This window comes from Sturnus vulgaris, chromosome 36 (genome assembly GCF_052056855.1).
Source record: "Sturnus vulgaris isolate bStuVul1 chromosome 36, bStuVul1.hap1, whole genome shotgun sequence".
NCBI classification, from domain to species: domain Eukaryota; kingdom Metazoa; phylum Chordata; class Aves; order Passeriformes; family Sturnidae; genus Sturnus; species Sturnus vulgaris.
Window position 1 is genome coordinate 358,987 of NC_142278.1, and position 22,639 is coordinate 381,625.

At 61.7% G+C, this 22,639-nt stretch overlaps 1 protein-coding gene across 1 annotated transcript in view; it reads right to left on the reverse strand.

Moving 5' to 3' along the window:
• LOC106864344 (retinal guanylyl cyclase 1-like) overlaps positions 1-22,639 on the reverse strand; it is a 31,716-nt gene that overhangs the window by 5,584 nt on the left and 3,493 nt on the right. The window contains exons 2-18 of the mRNA XM_088155234.1: positions 22,101-22,203; positions 21,809-21,830; positions 18,161-20,693; positions 17,336-18,103; positions 15,695-15,996; positions 14,112-14,466; positions 12,507-12,591; positions 12,106-12,202; positions 11,065-11,169; positions 9,368-9,445; positions 9,006-9,086; positions 7,331-7,507; positions 5,737-5,893; positions 4,920-5,069; positions 3,946-4,094; positions 2,506-2,669; positions 636-828 (exon numbers count right to left, since the gene is read on the reverse strand). Coding sequence (XP_088011360.1) covers positions 636-828; positions 2,506-2,669; positions 3,946-4,094; positions 4,920-5,069; positions 5,737-5,893; positions 7,331-7,507; positions 9,006-9,086; positions 9,368-9,445; positions 11,065-11,169; positions 12,106-12,202; positions 12,507-12,591; positions 14,112-14,466; positions 15,695-15,996; positions 17,336-18,103; positions 18,161-20,693; positions 21,809-21,830; positions 22,101-22,203 — 5,519 coding nt within the window. The remainder of the gene's footprint in view (positions 1-635; positions 829-2,505; positions 2,670-3,945; positions 4,095-4,919; positions 5,070-5,736; positions 5,894-7,330; positions 7,508-9,005; positions 9,087-9,367; positions 9,446-11,064; positions 11,170-12,105; positions 12,203-12,506; positions 12,592-14,111; positions 14,467-15,694; positions 15,997-17,335; positions 18,104-18,160; positions 20,694-21,808; positions 21,831-22,100; positions 22,204-22,639) is intronic.

The following is a 22,639-nucleotide window of genomic DNA, read 5'->3' on the forward strand; positions in this document are numbered from 1 at the left end:
CACCTTGAGCGTGGCCACCACTTTGTAGCCACCACTGAGCCCAACTCCTTCCTGAGGTGACCACCCACAACCCCATGACTGAGTGACCACCTGATGGCCACCGTTGTGGTCACCTTGTAGCCATCACTGACCCCACCCATGGCCGAGTGACCACCCCATGGCCATGGCCACCACCGCGGTCACCTTGTAGCCATCACTGACCCCAACCCCACCCATGCCGACTGACCACCCACGACCGAGTGACCCCCCCGAATGTGGCCACCACTGTGGTCACCTTGTAGCCACCACTGACCCCAACCCCACCCATGACTGAGTGACCACCTAATGGCCACCATTGTGGCCACCTTGTAGCCACCACCACTGACTCCAACCCCTCAACCTGAGATGACCACCCACGACCGAGTGACCCCCCCTGGCCGTGGCCACCGTTGTGGTCACCTTGTAGCCACCACTGACCCCACCCCTGACCGAGTGACCCCCCCCGGCCGTGGCCACCGTTGTGATCACCTTGTAGCCACCACTGACCCCACCCCTGACCGAGTGACCCCCCCCGGCCGTGGCCACCATTGTGGCCACCTTGTAGCCACCACTGACCCCACCCCTGACCGAGTGACCACCCCCCTGGCCGTGGCCACCTTGTAGACGTCGTGGGAGCCGATGATGGCGTCGAAGAGCGTGTAGAGGTCGTTGAGGAGGTCGACCACCTCGATGGGCTCGCTCATGGCCGAGATGGTGGTGAAGCCCACGATGTCGCTGAAGTAGAGCGTCACCTCCTCAAAGTACTCGGGCTCCACCGGCGTGCCCATCTTCAGCGCCTCGGCCACCGACCTGGGCGGCCAGCGGGGCTCAGTGAGGGCCACCAGGGGCCAACGGGGGCCAACAGGGGCCAACGGGGGTCAACAGGGGTCAACAGGGGCCAACAGGGACACCAAAGGCCACCAGGGGTCACCAGGGGCCAACGGGGGTCACCAGGGGCCAACAGGGACCACCAGGGGTCACCAGGGACCAACAGGGGTCACCACAGGCCACCAGGGCCACCAGGGGCCAACAGGGACACCAAGGGTCACCAGGGGCCACCAGGGGTCACCTAGGGTCAACAGGGACACCAGGGACCACCAGGGGCCAACAGGGGTCAACAGGAGCCAGCAGGGGTCACCTGGGGTCAACAGGGACACCAGGGGCCAACAGGGGTCACCAGGGACACCAGGAGCCAACAGGGGTCACCAGGGACCAGCAGGGGTCAACAGGGGCCACCAGGGGGTCTCGGTGGTCAAAGAGTGGCCAATGTGGCCACTGGGAGTTTCTGGTGACCCGTAGGATTGGGTGGGGTCAAGGTTGACCCCAAAGGGTGTCCAAGGGTCGCTTTGGCTCGTGGGTCACGGTCTGCAGTGGCCACCTGGACCTTCTGCTGACCCATGGGTCTGGGTGGGGTCAAAAGGTCAAGGCTGACCCCAAACTCCTCTTGGTGACCCCCATTGTCCCCTCCTGCCCCATAACTGCCCCATTGTCCCCTCCTGCCCCATAGATCCCCCCATTGTCCCCTCCTGCCCCATAGATCCCCCCACTGTCCCCTCCTGCCCCATAGATCCCCCCATTGTCCCCTCCTGCCCCTCAGATCCCCCCATTGTCCCCTCCTGCCCCATAGATCCCCCCACTGTCCCCTCCTGCCCCATAGATCTCCCCATTGTCCCCTCCTGCCCCTCAGATCCTCCCCATTGTCCCCTCCTGCCCCATAGATCCCCCCACTGTCCCCTCCTGCCCCATAGATCCCCCCATTGTCCCCTCCTGCCCCTCAGATCCCCCCATTGTCCCCTCCTGCCCCATAACTGCCCCATTGTTCCCTCCTGCCCCATAGATCTCCCCATTGTCCTCTCCTGCCCCATAACTCCCCCATTGTCCCCTCCTGCCCCATAGATCCTCCCATTGTCCCCTCCTGCCCCATAGATCCCCCCATTGTCCCCTCCTGCCCCTCAGATCCCCCCACTGTCCCCTCCTGCCCCATAGATCTCCCCATTGTCCCCTCCTGCCCCTCAGATCCCCCCACTGTCCCCTCCTGCCCCATAGATCCCCCCACTGTCCCCTCCTGCCCCATAGATCCCCCCATTGTCCCCTCCTGCCCCTCAGATCCCCCCATTGTCCCCTCCTGCCCCATAACTGCCCCATTGTTCCCTCCTGCCCCATAGATCTCCCCATTGTCCTCTCCTGCCCCATAACTCCCCCATTGTCCCCTCCTGCCCCATAGATCCTCCCATTGTCCCCTCCTGCCCCATAGATCCCCCCATTGTCCCCTCCTGCCCCATAACTCCCCCATTGTCTCCTACTGCCCCATAGATGCCCCATTGTTCCCTCCTGCCCCATAGATCTCCCCATTGTCCCCTCCTGCCCCATAGATCACACCACAACCTCTGAATGCCCTTCCAACCCCCACCCCAAAGCACCTTGTGGGACCCATGGGGTGACCCCCACCCCACTCCCCGCCCCCCCCAGCCCCCCGGGGTGACCCACGGCGGCAGCATCTGGGTCAGGAGTTTGTCGGTTTTCTGCTTCTCGATCTCGAGCTCCTCGGTCCTCTCGCGGATCAGATCCTCCAGGTTGCTGCTGTACTGCTCCAGCATGCGCAGCATCGAGTCGATGATGTTGGTCTTGCGGCCCTTGTTGATGCCCTTGAACTGCCCCACAAGTGGGGGTCAGACCCATAGAACCCATGGAATCCCATAGGGACCCCATAGAACCCCATAGAATCCCCATAGAACCCATGGAATCCCATGGAATCCCATAGAACTCCATAGGATCCCACAGAACCCCACGGAGTCGATGATGTTGGTCTTGCGGCCCTTGTTGATGCCCTTGAACTGCCCCACAAGTGGGGGTCAGACCCACAGAGCCCCATAGAACCCATGGAATCCCATGGAACCCCATAGAATACCATGGAACCCCATGGAATTCCAGGAAACCCCATAGAACCCCACAGACACCCATGGGATACCATGGAATCCCATAGGATCCCATAGAACCCCATAGAATCCCCATAGGATCCCATAGAACCCCATGGAATCCCCATAGGATCCCATAGAACCCCATAGAACCCCATAGGATCCCATAGGACCCCATAGAACCCCATAGGATCCCATAGGACCCCATAGGACCCCATAGAACCCCATAGGATCCCATAGGACCCCATAGGATCCCATAGAATCCCCATAGAACCCCATAGGATCCCATAGGACCCCATAGGATCCCATAGAATCCCCATAAAACCCCATAGGATCCCATAGGACCCCATAGGATCCCATAGAACCCCATAGGACCCCATGGAGTCCAATAGAACCCAAAGAACCCAATAGAACTCCATGGAGAATCCATAGAACCCCATAGAACCTTATGGAATCCCATGGAACCCATACTGGTCCCATACTGGTCCCACCTGCCCCAGGTGTGTCTCACCTGCCCCAGGTGTGTCTCACCTGTCCCAGGTGTGTCTCACCTGGTCCAACACCTGATCGATGCTGGGTGTGTTCTCAGGCTGCTCCCATCATCCCATACCAGTCCCATTGCCCCATACCTGTCCCATACTGGTCCCAGTACCCTGTACCTGTCCCCAGGTGTGTGTCACCTGTCCCAGGCGTGTCTCACCTGGTCGAACACCTGGTCGATGCTGGGTGTGTTCTCAGGCTGCTCTCACCATTCCATACCTGTCCCATACTGGTCCCAGTACCCTGTACCTGTCCCCAGGTGTGTCTCACCTGTCCCAGGTGTGTCTCACCTGGTCCAACACCTGATCGATGCTGAGTGTGTTCTCAGGCTGCTCCCATCATCCCATACCAGTCCCATTGCCCCATACCTGTCCCATACTGGTCCCATACTGGTCCCGTACTGGTCCCATACTGGTCCCATACTGGTCCCACCTGCCCCAGGTGTGTGTCACCTGTCCCAGGTGTGTCTCACCTGGTCGAACACCTGGTCGATGCTGGGTCTCTTCTCGGGCTGCTCGCTCCAGCACTCCTTCATCAGGTGGATGCACTCGAGCGGGGCCTGGTCGGCCGAGACCGCGGGGCGGCACAGGGGGGGCGGGCGCTGCACCTTCTCGATGATCTCTGGGGCAGGTCAGGGGCAGGGGTGGGGTCAGTTTGGGGGCAGGTGTGGGGCAGGTGTGGGGTCAGTTTAGGGTCAGGTGTGGGGTCAGTTTGGGGGCAGGTGTGGGGCAGGTGTGGGGTCAGTTTGGGGTGAGGTGTAGGGGCAGGTGTGGGGTCAGGTGTGGGGCAGGTGTGGGGTCAGGGGTGAGGTCAGTTTAGGGGCAGGTGTGGGGTCAAGTATGGGATGAGTTTTGGAGTCAGGTGTGGGGCAGGTATGGGGTCAGGTGTGGCGTCAATTTGGGGTCCGGTGTGGGGGCAGGTGTGGGGGCAGATGTGAGATCGTTTTGGGGTCCTTTTTAGGGCCGATTTTGGGGTCAGTTTTGGGTTATTTTGGGGTCATTTTTGGGGTTCTGACCTTCGGGGGGCAGCCCGAGCCTGCAGTACGGGGTTGGGGGATATTTGGGGTCAGTTTTGGGGTTTTTGGGGTCGGTTTTGGGGTTTTTGGGGGTGCAGAACTCGTTTTTGGGGTGGGTTTGGGGGTTTTTGGGGTCGGTTTTGGGGTTTTTGGGGGTGCAGAACTCGTTTTTGGGGTGAATTTGGGGGTTTTGGGGGTCATTTTTGGGGTGCTGACCTTCGGGGGGCAGCCCCAACATGCAGTACGGGGTTGGGGGATATTGGGGGTGCAGAACTCATTTTTGGGGTCAGTTTTGGGGTTTTTGGGGTCGGTTTTGGGGTTTTTGGGGGTGCAGAACTCGGTTTTGGGGTGGGTTTGGGGGATTTTGGGGTCGGTTTTGGGGTTTTTGGGGGTGCAGAACTCGTTTTTGGGGTCGTTTTTGGGGCGCTGACCTTCGGGGGGCAGCCCCAGCATGCAGTACGGGGGGCTCCTGCAGATCACCTCCTGCATGATGATGCCGATGCTGTAGACGTCCCCCCGGAAGGAGCCGCGCCGCTCCAGGGCCGCGTCCCGCAGCAGCTCCGGCGCCGTCCACAGCCGCTCTGGGGGGGCGGGGCCAGCCTCGGACACGCCCACTCGGACACACCCACCCCCTAGACCACGCCTATCCCCGTAGACCACGCCCAACCCAGCCCAGCAGCCAATGGGAGGCTGCTTTGAGGGTGTGGCCACGCCCCCTGCATGGGCAGTGTGAAGGTACGCCCACATAAGGCATGGGGGTGTGGCACTGTCAGGCCACGCCCCCTTTGTACAAGCCACGCCCCCTCCATAGCCACCACCTGGGACAGACCTGAATTGACAGACCACGCCCACATGAGGCCACGCCCTCTCCAATAAGACCCCGCCTTAATTGGGTGGGGTTGGGTTTGGCCACACCCCCTTTTCCCAAGCTCCACCTCCACCCCATGGAAGAGCCACCCACACCCTCCAGGCCACGCCCCCACCGTGCCCCACCCACACCTTCAGGCCACGCCCCTAAAAGACGCCCCTAAATGAAAGGCCACACTCTTTTAAAAGGCCACGCCCCTTTAAAAGGCCACGCCCCCAAATCAAAACCACGCCCCTTTCCACAGCCCACACTCGCCTCAAGGCCCCGCCCCTTCCTCTTAGCCCATCCCCATTGGCCACACCCACCCAAGGCCACGCCCCCAATTGAGCCCACATCGATCCCACGAGGCCACGCCCACGCGGCCACGCCCACGCCCTCACCGTGGGGCTGCGGGGGCGGGGCCGGCACGCGCTGGGCCTCCAGCAGTTGGTTGTAGCCGTGGTCGGTGACCTTGAGCACGAAGCGCCCGTCCACCACGCAGTTCCGCGACTTGAGGCGCCCGTGCACCACGTCGCGGTGGTGCAGGTACCGCACGCCCTGCGGGCACGGCCAGCGGTCATGGGCGTGGCCAGACATGGGCGTGGTCAGCCATGGGCGTGGTCAACAGCGCCATGGTCAACCATTGACTTGGTCAACCATTGACGTGTCAACCATTGACTTGGTCACCCATTGACTTGGTCACCCACTGACTTGGTCAACCATTGACGTGGTCACCCATTGACTTGGTCAACCATTGACTTGGTCAACCGTTGACTTGGTCAACCATTGACATAGTCAACAGCGCCGTGGTCAACGGTGCCATGGCCAACCATTGACATGGCCAACCATTGACGTGGTCAACCATCGGCGTGGTCAAAAGTGCCACGGTCAACAGCGCCATGGTCAATGGTGCCATGGCCAACCACTGACGTGGCCAGCCATCAGTGTGGCCAGCCATCAGTGTGGCCAGCCATCGGTGTGGTCAACAGCGTCATGGTCAACATGGTCAACAGTGCCATGGTCAACCATCAATGTCATGGTCAACAGCGCCCTGGTCAACATGGCCAACAGTGCCATGGTCAATTGTTGACATCATGGTCAACAATGCGACGGTCAACACTCAACGCCATGGTCAGTCAATGTCATGGTCAACCATTGCCATGGTCAACAGCATCATGGTCAACATGGCCAACAGTGCCATGGTCAACCATCAATGGCATGGTCAACAGGACCACAGTCAATCATTGGTGTGGTCAACCGTCAACGTTGTGGTCAACCATCACATCATCATGGTCAACAATGCCATGGTCAACCATCGCCATGGTCAACCAGACCGCCAAGGCCACCCACGTGACCACCACCCCAATGGCCACTCCAATGACCAGCCCCATGTCCAAGCCCGAGGTGGCCCTGTGGCCACCACCCCAATGGCCACTCCCATGGTGGCCCCATGACCACCACACCCATGACCACCCTTGTGGCCACCCTGTGGCCACCACCCCCACGCCCAGCCCCAAGGCAGCCCTGTGGCCACCACCCCAATGGCCACCACTCCCACAACCACCCCATGGCCAGTGGACCCCCAAGGTGGCCCTGTGACCACCACCCCCCTGTCCAGCCCTGAGATGGCCCCGTGGCCACCATCCCCATGTCCAGCCCCATGGCCACCATCCCCATGTCCAGCCCCAAGATGGCCCCGTGGCCACCACCCCAATGGCCACCCCATGGCCACCACACCCATGACCATCCCAATTTCCACCCTGTGGCCACCACCCCCACGTCCAGCCCCGAGGTGGCCCCGTGGCCACCACCATCACCATGACCACCAGATCCCCATGGTCACCACCCCAACGGCCACTCCCATGGCCACCCCATGACCACCACACCCATGACCACCCCAGTGGCCACCTCGTGACCACCACCCCCACGCCCAGCCCCGAGGTGGCCCCGTGGCCACCACCCCCACGCCCAGCCCCGGGGTGGCCCCGTGGCCACCTTGATGAGGTCGATGAGCAGCGAGGATTTGAACATCCAGTCGAGTTTCATGTCGTCGTTGCGCAGCAGGTCCTCGAGGCTGCCGCGCGAGCAGTGCTCCGACACCACCGCGAAGATGCCGCAGTCGTGGAAGAAGCCGAGCAGAAGGTTCACGTTCTCGTGACGCAGGTCCCGCAGCTGGGGGGACACGGGGACACGGGGACACGGGGACGGGGAGACAGGGACAGGGGGACAGGGGGACGGGGAGACAGGGACAGGGGGACATGGGGATGGGGATGGGGATGGGGATGAGGACACACGGGGACATGGGGATGGGGACACGGGGACACGGGGACACGGGGACGGGGATGGGGACACGGACAGGGGGACATGGGGATGGGGACACGGGGACACGGGGACAGGGATGGGGACACGGACAGGGGGACATGGGGATGGGGACAGGGGGACATGGGGACAGGGATGGGGACACAGACAGGGGGACAAAGGGACAGGGACAGGGGGACATGGGGACAGGGATGGGGACACAGACAGGGGGACAAAGGGACAGGGACGGGGGACATGGGGACAGGGGGATGGGGACACAGACAGGGGGACACAGACAAGGGGACACGGGGATGGGGACAGGGATGGGGACACAGACAGGGGGACAAAGGGACAGGGACAGGGGGACATGGGGACAGGGATGGGGACACAGACAGGGGGACAAAGGGACAGGGACGGGGGACATGGGGACAGGGGGATGGGGACACAGACAGGGGGACACAGACAAGGGGACACGGGGATGGGGACGGGAATGGGGACACGGGGACAGGGATGGGGACACGGGGATGGCGACGGGGATGGGGACAGGGGGACACGGGGACACGGAGGGGGACAGGGATGGGGACACAGACGGGGGACATGGGGACAGGGACAGGGGGACATGGGGACAGGGACATGGGGACAGGGACAGGGGGACACGGACACGGACAAGGGGACACGGGGATGGGGAGGGGGACATGGGGACACGGGGGACAGGGATGGGGACACGGCGATGGGGACAGCGACAGGGACACAGACAGGGGGACACAGGGACAGGGACAGGGTGACACGGGGATGGGGACAGGGACAAGGGGATGGGGACAGGGACAAGGACGCAGACAGGGGGACACAGGGACAGGGGGACACGAGGACAGAGGGACAGAGACAGGGGGACACGGACAGCGGGACGGGGACAAGGGGACATGAGAACACAGGGATATGGGGACAGGGACACAGACGGGGGATGGGGACAGAGGGACAGGGGACACAGAGAGGACACAGAGACAGGGATGAGGGACACGGGGACACAGGGATATGGGGACAGGGGGACACGGGGACAGGGTGAGGACAGAGTGGGGACAGGGGGGATGGGGCCCAGCATTGACTCCCCATGACCTGGCCTGGACCCCCATGGCCCAACCATGTCCCCACGGCCCGGTGATGTCCCCAAGACCCCTCAGTGTCCCCAAGAACCCCCAGCGATGTCCCCATGGTCCAACATCACCCGTAATGACCCCTCGGTGTCCCCATGACCCAATGGTGTCCCCACACCCCCCGGTGTCCCCACACCCCCCCCGGTGTCCCCACACCCCCCCAGTGTCCCCATGTCCCCCCAATGTCCCCATGTCCCCCCGGTGTCCCCAGGTGCCCTCACCTTGCAGAAGGCCAGCTTGGTGGCCGGTTTCACCTCGGTGTGCTGGTCACCCGGGATCTTCTTCAGCCACACCCAGTCACCCTGTGGGGGAGGGGCACGGGGGGGGCAGGGGTGAGGCCTCGGCCCCTCCCCCACAACCACACCTGGGGCGCACCTGGGGCACACCTGGGGACACTCAGGGACACGCCGCCCACCCCCACCATGACCCGAACCCACCTCAGCTCCCACCCCCAATTAAATCGTGACCCCAATTAAATCGTGACCCCAATTAAGCCCAGGGGGGCGGCAGGCGGGGTGGGGGAGGGGCGAGCAGAGGGTCAGGTTTTGGGGACAATCGGGGGGATTTTGGCTCCAGGACTTACCTGCACGGAGGCGACAAGGCCCTGCTGGTTAAACAAGAGCAGGAGGAGGGGGAGGTTGCTGCTGCCCTTCGCGTTATCCTGCGGGAAAGCAGCTGTCAATCATCGCCCGGGGGCGGGGCCTAGCTGTCAATCATCGCCCGGGGGCGGGGTCAGTTGTCAATCATCGCCCGGGGCGGGGCTTAGCTGTCAATCATCGCCCATGGGCGGGGTCAGCTGTCAATCATTGCCCATGGGCGGGGTCAGCTGTCAATCATCGCTCAGGGCGGGGTCAGCTGTCAATCATTGCCCATGGGCGGGGTCAGCTGTCAATCATCGCCCATGGGCGGGGTCAGCTGTCAATCATTGCCCATGGGCGGGGTCAGCTGTCAATCATCGCCCATGGGCGGGGTCAGCTGTCAATCATTGCCCATGGGCGGGGTCAGCTGTCAATCATCGCTCAGGGCGGGATCAGCTGTCAATCATTGCCCATGGGCGGGGTCAGCTGTCAATCATCGCTCAGGGCGGGATCAGCTGTCAATCCTTGCCCTGGGGTGATATCAGCTGTCAATCATCGCCCGAGGGCGGGGCTTAGATGTCAATCATCGCCCATGGGCGGGGTCAGCTGTCAGTCATCGCCCATGGGCGGGGCTTAGCTGTCAATCATCGCCCGGGGGCGGGATCAGCTCTCAATCATCGCCCATGGGCGGGATCAGCTGTCAGTCATCGCCCATGGGCGGGGTCAGCTGTCAGTCATCGCCCATGGGCGGGGCTTAGCTGTCAATCATTGCTCAGGGAGGGATCAGCTGTCAATCATAGCCCTGGGCGGGGTCAGCTGTCAATCATCGCCCAATGGGCGGGCTCAGCTATCATCGCCCAGGAGGCGTGGCCTAGCTGTCAATCACCGCCCTGGGCGGGGATCAAATGTCAGTCATCTCAAAGGGGCGTGTCTACAGCTGTCAATCATCTCAAAGGGGCGTGTCTCAGCTGTCAATCATCTCAAGGGGCGTGTCTACAGCTGTCAATCATCTCAAAGGGGCGTGTCTCAGCTGTCAATCATCTCAAGGGGCGTGTCTACAGCTGTCAATCATCTCAAAGGGGCGTGTCTACAGCTGTCAATCATCTCAAAGGGGCGTGTCTCAGCTGTCAATCATCTCAAGGGGCGTGTCTACAGCTGTCAATCATCTCAAAGGGGCGTGTCTACAGATGTCAATCATCTCAAAGGGGCGTGTCTACAGCTGTCAATCATCTCAAGGGGCGTGTCTACAGCTGTCAATCATCTCAAAGGGGCGTGTCTCAGCTGTCAATCATCTCAAAGGGGCGTGCCTACAGCTGTCAATCATCTCAAAGTGGCGTGCCTACAGCTGTCAATCATCTCAAAGGGGCGTGTCTCAGCTGTCAATCATCTCAAAGGGGCGTGTCTACAGCTGTCAATCATCTCAAAGGGGCGTGTCTCAGCTGTCAATCATCTCAAAGGGGCGTGCCTACAGCTGTCAATCATCTCAAAGGGGCGTGTCTCAGCTGTCAATCATCGCCTGGGGGCGTGGCCCGGGCCCCCAATCTGGGGCCACCGGGGTCCCTCCGGAGGTGGCCTCGCCTTGTCGCCCCGGCAGGTGGGGATGGGGGGGGAGGGGAGGATGGGGGGAGGGGTGGCCGGGGAGGGTGGGGGAGGGGCGGGTGGCAGGCGGGGGGAGGGGCCGGGGGTGGGGGTGGGGTCTCACCTCGGCCACGGCCACGTTGGAGGTGTCCGGGCCGGGGGTGGCGCTGCGGACGCTCCGGGTGTCACCCCCGCTCTGCCCCGTCAGGCTGGCGTGGCTGCTGTCCACCTGCGGGGGAGGGGCGGCGACAGCGGCGTCACCCGGGGCACAGGTGACACCTGGGGACATCGGGGTGCCACCCACGGGGACAGGTGATACATAGATACAGGTGACACCTGGGGACAGGTGACACGTGGGGACATCGGGGTGCCACCCACGGGGACAGGTGATACATAGGTACAGGTGGCACCTGGGGACAGGTGACACGTGGGGACAGGTGATATGTGGGCACAGGTGACACCTGGGGACATCGGGGTGCCACCCACGACTACAGGTGGTACATAGGTACAGGTGACACCTGGGGTCACCCGAGGGACAGGTGACACCTGGGGACAGGCGACACCTGGGGATGGGTGACACGTGGGGACAGGTGACACATGGAGACATCGAGGTGTCACCCACGGGGACAGGTGACACCTGGGGACACTGGGGTGTCACCCATGGGGACAGGTGATACATAGGTACAGGTGACACCTGGGGACAGGTGACACGTGGGGACAGGTGACACGTGGGGGACATCGAGGTGTCACATGTGGGGACACATCAAATGCGGGGAGAGGTCACCCACAGGGACACCCGAGTGTCACCCACAGGGGACAGGTCACCCACAGGGACACCCGAGTGTCACCCACAGGGGACAGGTCACCCACTGGGGACACCCCAGGCCGTGGGGACGTGGCCCCCCCGATGTCCCCCCAATGTCCCTGCTGCTGTGCCTCCATTTTTCCTCCCCGCTGTCCCTCTGTGTCCCCCGGTGTCCCCTCATGTCCCCATTGTCCCTGTGTCACCTGTTTGCTGCTCTGGGTGTTGATGAAGGTCAGGTCCCCCATGGTCATGTCCCTCCCGTGTCCCCCCGTGTCCCCATTGTCCCCCCGTGTCCCCACTGTCCCTGGTGTCCCCATTGTCCCCCGGTGTCCCCCGGTGTCCCCATTGTCCCCGTGTCACCTGTTTGCTGCTCTGGGTGTTGATGAAGGTCAGGTCCTCCATGGTCAGGATGATTTTGTTGGGGCCCTTCATGAGCTGAGCCTGCTGGATACGGCGCCTGCGGGGACACAGAGGGGACATTGGGGACACTGGGGACACTGGGGACAGAGAGGGGACAGTGGGGACAATGGGGACATTGGGGACAGTGGGGACAGTGGGGATATTGGGGGGATTGGGGACACTGGGGGACATTGGGGACACTGGGGACACTGGGGGACAATGGGGACACTGGGGACAGTAGGGACAGTGGGGACATTGGGGACACTGGGGGGCATTGGGGACAGTGGGGACACTGGGGACACTGGGGGACATTGGGGACATTGGGGGACATTGGGGACACTGGGGCCACCAGGGCCACCCACCTGATGTGGCAGGCGAGGGCGGCGCCGGCCGCGATGAGGGCAGCAATGAGGAGGAACATGAGGAAGACGAAGCCGGCGTCCATCCCTGTGAGAGAGCACCAGAGTGACCAGAGTGACCACCAGAGTGACCAGAGTGACCACGGGAGTGACCAGAGTGACCAGAGTGACCACCAGAGTGACCAGAGTGACTACGGGAGTGACCACAGGTGACCAGGAGTGACCACGGGAGTGACCAGGGGTGACCAGGAATGGCCAGAGTGACCACGGGACTGACCACGGGAGTGACCAGAGTGACCATGAGAGTGACCAGAGTGACCACAGGAGTGACCAGAGTGACCACAGGAGTGACCAGGGTGACCAGAAGTGACCAGAGGTGACCAGGGAGATGTGGTCACCCAGGGAACCGATGTCACCCAGTGACCGAGGCACTGGACGTCACCTGTGGGTGGGCATGGATGGATGGACAGGTGGGCATGGATGGACAGGTGGGCATGGATGGACACATGGACACGGTGGCCATGGCCACTCAGACCGTGGCTGGTCCAGCACCGTGCTGGCTCTGGTGGCACCAAACCCCCCCCCCCCCGGAGATGTCCCCAAACTCCCCTGAGCTCCAGTGCCGTGGTGGCACCGTGACCCCAAGATCCAGGGCCATGGTGGCACCGTGGCCATGAGGGGACCATGGCTGGTCCAGGACCACGGTGGCACCACAGGTGACCCAGAACCGTGGGTGTCACCATCACTGTGGCCATTCCAACACTGTAGTGGCACCGTGACCATGAGGGGACCGTGGCTGCTCCAGGGCTGTGGTGGCACCACAGGTGACCCAGAACCGTGGGTGTCACCACAATCACTGTGGCCATTCCAGCACCATGGTGGCACCACAGGTGACCCAACCTGTGGTGTCACCATCACTGTGGTCATTGCAGTGCCATGAGGGCACTGTGACCCTGAGATCCAGGGCCATGGTGGCACCATGGCCATGAGGGGACCATGGCCGGTCCTGTGCCATGGTGGCACCACGGGTGACCCAGAGTCATGGGTGTCACCACCACCACGGCCATTCCAGCACCATGGTGGCACTGTGACCATGAGGGGACGGTGGCTGCTCCAGGGCTGTGGTGGCACCACAGGTGACCCAGAACCGCAGGTGTCACCACCACCACGGTCATTCCAGTGCCATGGTGGCACCACGGGTGACCCAGAGCCATGGGTGTCACCACCACCATGGTCATTCCAGTGCCATGGTGGCACCGTGACCATGACGGAACCACAGCTGGTCCAGCACCGCGGTGCCACCACAGCTGCCACCACCCCCCTGACCCTCCCATCCCCACGGTGCCACCTCAGCCGGCCACGGTGCCACCTCAGCTGCCACCACCCCTGACCCACCCATCCCCACGGTGCCACCTCAGCCGGCCACGGTGCCACCACAGCTGCCACCACCCCCTGACCCACCCATCCCCACGGTGCCACCTCAGCTGCCACCACCCCCCTGACTCACCCATCCCCACGGTGCCACCTCAGCTGGCCACGGTGCCACCACAGCTGCCACCACCACCCCCCTGACCCACCCATCCCCACGGTGCCACCGCGGCCGCTCACCTCCGTTGCAGATGGCGCCGGAATCGAACCAGCAGCCGGCGTCGGTGGCCGGGCTGGCGCTGTGTGGCCAGTGGGGGCTGTGGCTACGGTAGCTGAGGCCGCGCGTGCCCGGCTCCAGCCCGTACACCGCCCACAGGTGGTGGCCTTTGCCGTCCGTGTCCAGCACCACGTAGGGCACCGAGACGTCGCCGTCCTCGTTCACGGTGAAGGTTTGGCAGAAGCCCTCGAGCCGGAAGTCGCGGGCGTGGTCGGCCACGCTGGTGCCCATCACCCAGCGGCCGCTGCGGCGCGCGGCCTCCACCGCCGTGGCCAGGAAGTAGATGGAGTTGTAGATGGTGGAGAAGAGGGGGTGGACCTGGAGGAGGGGACGGGTGGGAGGTGGAGCGGTCATGTTGGTCATCTTCCGTTGGCCATGGTCAACTGAGATGGCCATGGTCATCTTCCATTGGCCATGGTCATCTTCCATTGGTCATGGTCATCTTCCATTGGCCATGGTCAACTGAGATGGCCACGGTCAACTGAGATGGCCACGGACATCTTTCATTGGCCATGGTCATCTCCCATTGGCCATGGTCATTTTCCATTGGACATGGTCAACTGAGATGGCCATGGTCATCTTCCATTGGTCATGGTCATCCCCCATTGGCCATGATCAACTGAGATGGCCATGGTCATCTCCCATTGACCACGGTCATCCCCCATTGGCCATGGTCATCCCCCATTGGCCATGGTCAACTGAGATGGCCACGGTCATCTTCCATTGGCCTTAGTCAACTGAGATGGCCATGGTCATCTTCCATTGGCCATGGTCAACTGAGATGGCCATGGTCATCTTCCATTGGCCATGGTCAACTGAGATGGCCATGGTCATCTCCCATTGGCCATGGTCATCCCCCATTGGCCATGGTCAACTGAGATGGCCACGGTCAACTGAGATGGCCACGGACATCTTCCATTGGCCACTGACATCTTCCATTGGCCATGGTCATCCTCCACTGGCCATGGGCATCTCCCATTGGCCATGGTCAACTGAGATGGCCATGGTCATCTTCCATTGGCCGTGGTCATCTTGTGTTGGCCATGGTCATCTCCCACTGGCCATGGTCATCTTGTGCTGACCATGATCACCTCCATCTTAAGTTGGTGGCCATGGCCATCTCTACCCAACCCTCCAGAGATGCCCCAAACCCTCTTGAGATGCCCTCCCACCCCTTCCAGACACCCCCAAACCCCTCCAGACACCCCCAACACCCTCTTGAGATGCCCCCAACCCCCTTTGAGATGCCCTAAACCTCCTCAAGATGCCCCAAATCCTCTTGAGATGCCCCCAACCCCCTTTGAGATGCCCTAGACCTCCTCAAGATGCCCCAAATCCTCTTGAGATGCCCCAAAACCCCTGCAGACACCTACAAAACCCTCTCGAGATGCCCCAAATCCCCTGAAGATACCCCAAAACCCCCTTGAGACAACCCCAAACCCCCTTCCAGACACCCCCCAAACCCCCTCCAGACACCCCCAAAACCCTTCCAGATACCCCCAAATCCCTCCCCAGGCTTCTCTCCGCCCCCCACTCCAAGCCCCACCTCAGCGGGGTCGAGGTTGGCCGGCACCTCGTAGGCCTTCTTGGCGTCCTCGAGGGCGTCGCGGAAGGAGGCGTCGGGCGAGTCGACGGTGACGGTGAGCACGGCGTCGTAGGCCAGGCGCAGCTTGGTGTTGTTGGCCAGCACGGCGTAGGGCACGCGGCGGTAGGGCAGCGCGAAGGTGAGCGCGTCGTAGGGGATGAAGACCAGGCTGCCGTCCGTCATGCCCAGGTCCTCGGCCTTCTCCAGGAGCACCCTCTGCTCGCGGCCGCCCAGCAGCACCGAGTGCATGCACATCACCACCACTGAGGGGAGGGGACACAGCGGGGGACACCAGGGGACAATGGGGCGTGGCACCGGGAGGTGGCGCCCGAGTGCGGCGCTCTGAGGGTGTCACGGTTGGGGTTCGTCTGGGGTGGGTGGTTGGTTGTCCGTCTGTCCGTCCAATCGTCCGTTCGTCCAATCATCCATCCATCATCCGTCCATCTGTCCATCCATCTGTCCATCCTTCATCTGTCCATCTGTCCATCCATCCATCCATCCATCTCAACCATCTTCATCCGTCCATCCGTCCATCCATCATCCGTCCATCTGTCCATCTGTCCATCCAACCATCTGTCCATCCTTCATCTGTCCATTTGTCCATCCATCCATCCATCATCCATCTCCACCACCTTCATCCAATCCTTCCTCTTCCTCTTCCACATCCATCTATCCATGTCCACAATCTTCATCCATCCATCCTCTTCCACATCCATCCGTCCGTGTCCATCATCTTCATCCATCCATCCATCCATCCATCCATCCATCCATCCATCTCCACTGTTTTCATCCATTCCGTCTGTCCATCTGTGTCCATCCATCCATCCATGTCCACCATCTTCATCCATCCCATCTTCATCCATCCCATCTTCATCCATCCCATCCCATCCCATCCCATCCCATCCCATCCCATCCCATCCCATCCCATCCCATCCCATCCCATTATCCCATCATCCCATTATCTCATTGATCCCATCATCCTATTATCCCATCCCATGATCCCATTATCCCATTATCCCATCCTATCCCATTATCCCATGATCCCGTTATCCCATCATCCCACTGATCCCATTATCCCATCATCCCATTATCCCATTATCCCATTGATCCCATTGATCCCATTATCCCATTGATCCCATTGATCCCATTGATCCCATTGATCCCATTATCCCATTATCCCATTGATCCCATTGATCCCATTGATCCCATTGATCCCATTATCCCATCCTATCCCATTATCCCATTATCCCATTATCCCATTGATCCCATTGATCCCATTGATCCCATTGATCCCATTATCCCATTATCCCATTGATCCCATTGATCCCATTGATCCCATTATCCCATTATCCCATTGATCCCATTATCCCATTATCCCATCCCATTATCCCATTGATCCCATCCTATCCCATTATCCCATTATCCCATTATCCCATCCTATCCCATTATCCTATCCTATCCCATTATCCCATTATCCCATTATCCCATTATCCCATCCTATCCCATTATCCCATTATCCCATCCTATCCCATCATCCCATCCTATCCCATTATCCCATTTCATCCCATCCCCCCATCCCCATCCTCTCCCTCCCGTCCTCACCTCTCACCCCGTCCGCCCTCTGCACCTTCCTCAGCGCCTTCTCCGCCTCCTCCTCCTCCTCTCCGGCCGTGGCCACCACGGTGACCGGCAGCCCCCTGGCCCTCAGCTCCGTGGCCAACTCCTGCGCCGTGTCCACCCACAGATCCTGCGGCGCCGCCACCACGGCCACGTGGGCCCAGCGGAAATACCTGAGCACGGCGTGCAGCACGGCGGCCGGAGCGGGCAACGGGTTCACCAACGTGGAGGCCCCGACGCCGCCGCCGCACGCCCACGACACCAAGGGCTTGTTCCAGGCGGCGGCCAGGAGCCCGGCGGCGCCGCAGGCCGCGGGGTTGAGGGGACCCACGATGGCGCTGGCGTAACGCTCGGCGCTGAGCAGGCCGGCCACGGCCTGGGGCCTGGAGCAGGCCTCGGGCAGCACCACGGCGTCCCACCAGTAACCGGCCGAGAGCGCCGCGTCGCGGTTGAGCCGGGCCACGGCCAGGCGCGACGCCACGTCCGGCAAGGCCCGAGCCAGCAAAGGGTCGCAGGCCCAGGGACCCAGCACGGCCACCTTGAAGGTGGCGGCCACCGAGGGTTGGGGACAGCGGATGAGGAGCAGCAGGAGGAGCAGAGGGACAGGGGACAACGGCGGTGGCCAGCGGGGGTGGTGGGGCAGGAGAGGGAGAGGAGCGGGGGGACACGGAGCGGCACGGGGGGTGGCGACACGGGTGGCACCGGGGGAGGTGGCACCGGGGGAAATGTCACCATCATGGGAGGTGGCACCACGGGAGATGTCACCACGGGAGGTGACACTGCCAGGGGAGGTGGCACCACAGGAGATGTCACCATGGGAGATGTCACCGTGGGAGATGTCACCGTGGGAGGTGACACCGTCATGAGAGATGTCACCACAGGAGGTGACACCGTGGGAGGTGGCACTGCCAGGGGAGGTGGCACCACGGGAGATGTCACCGCAGGAGGTGTCACCATGGGAGGTGGCACAGCCAGGGGAAGTGGCACCACAGATGTCACCATGGCAGATGTCCCTGTTGGAGATGTCACCGTGTGAGGTGGCACCGTCATGGGAGATGTCCCTGTTGGAAGTGCCACCATAGGACATGCCACCATGGGAGATGTCCCTGTTGGAGATGTCACCATGGGAGATGTCACCACGGGAGGTGACACCGTCATGGGAGATGTCACCACTGGAGATGCCACTGTTGGAGATGTCACCATGGGAGGTGGCACTGCCATGGGAGGTGGCACCACAGATGTCACTGTGGGAGGTGTCACCATGGGAGGTGACACCGTCATGGGAGGTGCCACCATAGGAGATGTCCCTGTTGGAAATGTCCCTGTTGGAGGTGACACCATGGGAAATGTCACCATCATGGGAGGTGCCACCGTAGGAGATGTCACGGTGGCAGATGTCCCTGCTGGAGATGTCACCGTGGGAGATGTCACCACGGGAGGTGACACCGTCATGGGAGATGTCCTTGCTGGAGATGTCACTGTGGGAGGTGACACCGTCATGAGAGGTGTCACCATGGCAGATGTCCCTGTTGGAGATGTCACCATGGGAAGTGCCACCATAGGAGATGCCACCATGGGAGGTGACACTGTCATGGGAGGTGGCACCATTATGGGAGATGTCCCTGTTGGAGGTGACACCGTGGGAAATGTCACCATAGGAGATGTCACTGTGGCAGATGTCCCTTTTGAGGATGTCATCGTGGGAGGTGACACCGTGGGAAATGTCACCATCATGGGAGGTGCCACCATAGGAGATGTCACCATGGGAGATGTCCCTGTTGGAGGTGACACCATGGGAAATGTCACGGTGGCAGATGTCCCTGCTGGAGACGTCACCGTGGGAGGTGACACCATAGGAGGTGGCACAGCTGGGGGAGGTGGCACCACAGATGTCACCGTGGGAGGTGACACCGTCATGGGAGATGTCCCTGCTGGAGATGCCACCACTGTTGGAGGTGCCACCGTGGGAGATGTCACCATATGAAATGTCACCATCATGGGAGGTGCCACCACCATGGGAGATGTCACGGCTGGAGGTGGCACTGTGGGAGGTGACACCACGGGAGATGCCACCACGGGATGTGACGTCACGGGAGGTGCCACCACCGTGGGAGATGTCACCACCGGAAATGTCATTGATGGAGAGGCCACCATTGGAGATGTCACCATTGATGATGTCACCATTAGAGATGCCACCACCTTGGGAGATGTCACCACCGGAAATGTCATTGTTGGAGATGTCACCATTGATGATGTCACCATTGGAGATGTCACCATTGGAGATGTCACCATTGATGATGTCACCAATGTGGGAGATGTCACCTTTGGAAATGTCATTGTTGGAGATGTCACCATTGATGATGTCACCAATGTGGGAGATGTCACCTTTGGAAATGTCATTGTTGGAGATGTCACCGTTGATGATGTCACCATTGATGATGTCACCATTGATGATGTCACCACCATGGCACGTGCCACCATGGGCAGTCATGACACAAGAGGTGCCACCACCGTGGAAAATGTCATTGTGGCTGATGTCACCCTGGGAGATGCCACCACGGGAGGTGACGCCGTGACAGGAGCCACCAACACGGCGAGTGCCACCACCGTGGGAAATGTCACCGTGGGAGATGCCACCACCATCGGGGATGTCACCGTGGGAGCTGTCACCGTGGGAAATGTCACCGCCATTGCAGATGCCACCGTGGGAATTGTCACTGTTTTGGGAGGTGCCACCGTGGGAAACGGCGCCGTGGGAGGTGCCACCACCTCTGTGGGAGATGTCCCTGTGGGAAGTGCCACCGTGGGAAATGCCACCGTGGGAGACGATGCCACCGTGCAAAGTGCCACCAGCGTGAGAAATGTCACCGTGGGAAATGTCACCGTGGGAGACGATGCCACCACCGTGGGAGATGCCACCACTCTTGGAGATGTCACAGTTGCAGGTGCCACCGTGGGAAATGTCACCGTGGGATGTCCTGGTGCCACCATTGGATGTCCCAGTGCCACCACCGGATGTCCCAGTGTCACCATGGGATGTCCCAATGTCACCGTGGGATGTCCCAATGTCACCATGGGATGTCCCAATGTCACCGTGGGATGTCCCAGTGCCACCGTGGGATGTCCCAATGTCACCGTGGGATGTCCCAGTGTCACCGTGGGATGTCCCAGTGCCACCGTGGGGTGTCCCGGTGTCCCCGCGGGTGCCACCCCGGGCCGTGTCCCCGCTGCCCCCGGCCCTGTCCCCTCGGGGCCGCATGTCCAGGCTGTGCCAGCGGTCACTCAGGCCCGGGCGTGGCCGGAGGTGTCCAGTGATGTCACCATGGTCACCGCGAGGGGACACCTGGGGGACACAGAGCGGCCACGGGGGGTCAGCGGGAGGGGCCAGGGGTCACTCAGGGGTCACTCAGGGTCACTCAGGGGTCACTGTGGTCACTCAGGGGTCACTCAGGGTCACTCAGTGGTCACTGTGGTCACTCAGTGGTCACTCAGTGGTCACTGTGGTCACTCAGGGTCACTCAGGGGTCAGTGGTCACTCAGGGTCACTCAGTGGTCACTGTGGTCACTCAGTGGTCACTCAGGGGTCACTCAGTGGTCAGTGGTCACTCAGGGGTCACTCAGTGGTCACTCAGTGGTCACTCAGGGGTCAGTGGGGGGGTCCCGGCCCCGTTCCCACTTCCGGGATGGGGGAGGGGCAGTTCTGGGGATGATCCAGCCCTGCCCCTCCCCCTCCCCCCCCGTTCCCATCATCCCCCGCGGCCCCGCTAATCCCGGGGGGGGAGGGGAGGGGTTAAACCCGGGATAATCCCCGCCCCTCCCCCACCCCAGCCCAGCCCAGCCCCCCCCGGGAGCGGCCACGTGAGGGGGGGACACGGGGGGGGATGGGCGGGACAACGCGACACACCTGGGGGGACACAGGGACACACCTGGGGGGACACAGGGACACACCTGGGGGGACACAGAGACACACCTGGGGGGACACAGAGACACACCTGGGGGGACACAGGGACACACCTGGGGGGACACAGGGACACACCTGGGGGGACACAGGGACACACCTGGGGGGACAGGGACACACCTGGGGGGACACAGAGACACACCTGGGGGGACACAGAGACACACCTGGGGGGGACACAGGGACACACCTGGGGGGACAGGGACACACCTGGGGGGACACACCTGGGGGGACACAGGGACACACCTGGGGGGGACAGGGACACACCTGGGGGGACACAGGGACACACCTGGGGGGACAGGGACACACCTGGGGGGACACACCTGGGGGGACACAGGGACACACCTGGGGGGACACACCTGGGGGGACACAGGGGACAACGGGACACACCTGGGGAGACAATGGGGACACACCTGGGGACAATGGGGGCACACCTGGGGGGACAAGAGGGGTCGATGGGGGGGACACAGGGACACACCTGGGGGGACACGAGGGGGACACACCTGGGGGGACACAGGAACACACCTGGGGGGCACAATGTGGGGGGACACACGTGGGTCACCCCCCGGTGTCACATCCCAGTGTCACCTGTACTCAGTGTCACCTGTGCTCGGTGTCACCTGTGTGCCACACCCAGTGTCACCTGTCGGGTGTCACCTGTCGGGTGTCACCTGTCGGGTGTCACCTGTCGTGTCTCCGTCCCCCCCTTTGTCCCCCCCCCCCGTCCCGGTGTCACCTCTGTCCCCGCCAGGCCCCGCCCTAATCCCGCCGCTATTCCGGGATCGGTGACGTCACCTGTGCGTCACCTGCACGTGGCGCCAGCGACAAACGTCACCTGTCACGTGGCACACGTCACCTGTCACGTGGCTCGCGTCACCTGTCACGTGGCTCGCGTCACCTGTCACCCGCCCATGTCATTTGTCAAACCTCACCTGTCACATATCAGATGTCACCTGTCGAATGTCACACCTGTCACCTGTCCGTGTCACACCTGTACCTGTAACACCTGTACCTGTCACACCTGTCCCTGTCACACCTGCCCACATCACACCTGTACCTGTAACACCTGTCCCTGTCACACCTGTCCCTGTCACCTGTCACATATCAGATGTCACCTGTCAAATGGCACACCTGTCACCTGCCCGTGTCACACCTGTGCCTGTCACACCTGTGCCTGTCACACCTGTCCCTGTCACACCTGTGTCACACCTGTCCCTGTCACAGCTGTCCCTGTCACACCTGTGTCACACCTGTACATGTCACACCTGTCCCTGCCACCTGTCACATATCAGATGTCACCTGTCAAATGTCACCTGTCAGACATCACCTGTCAC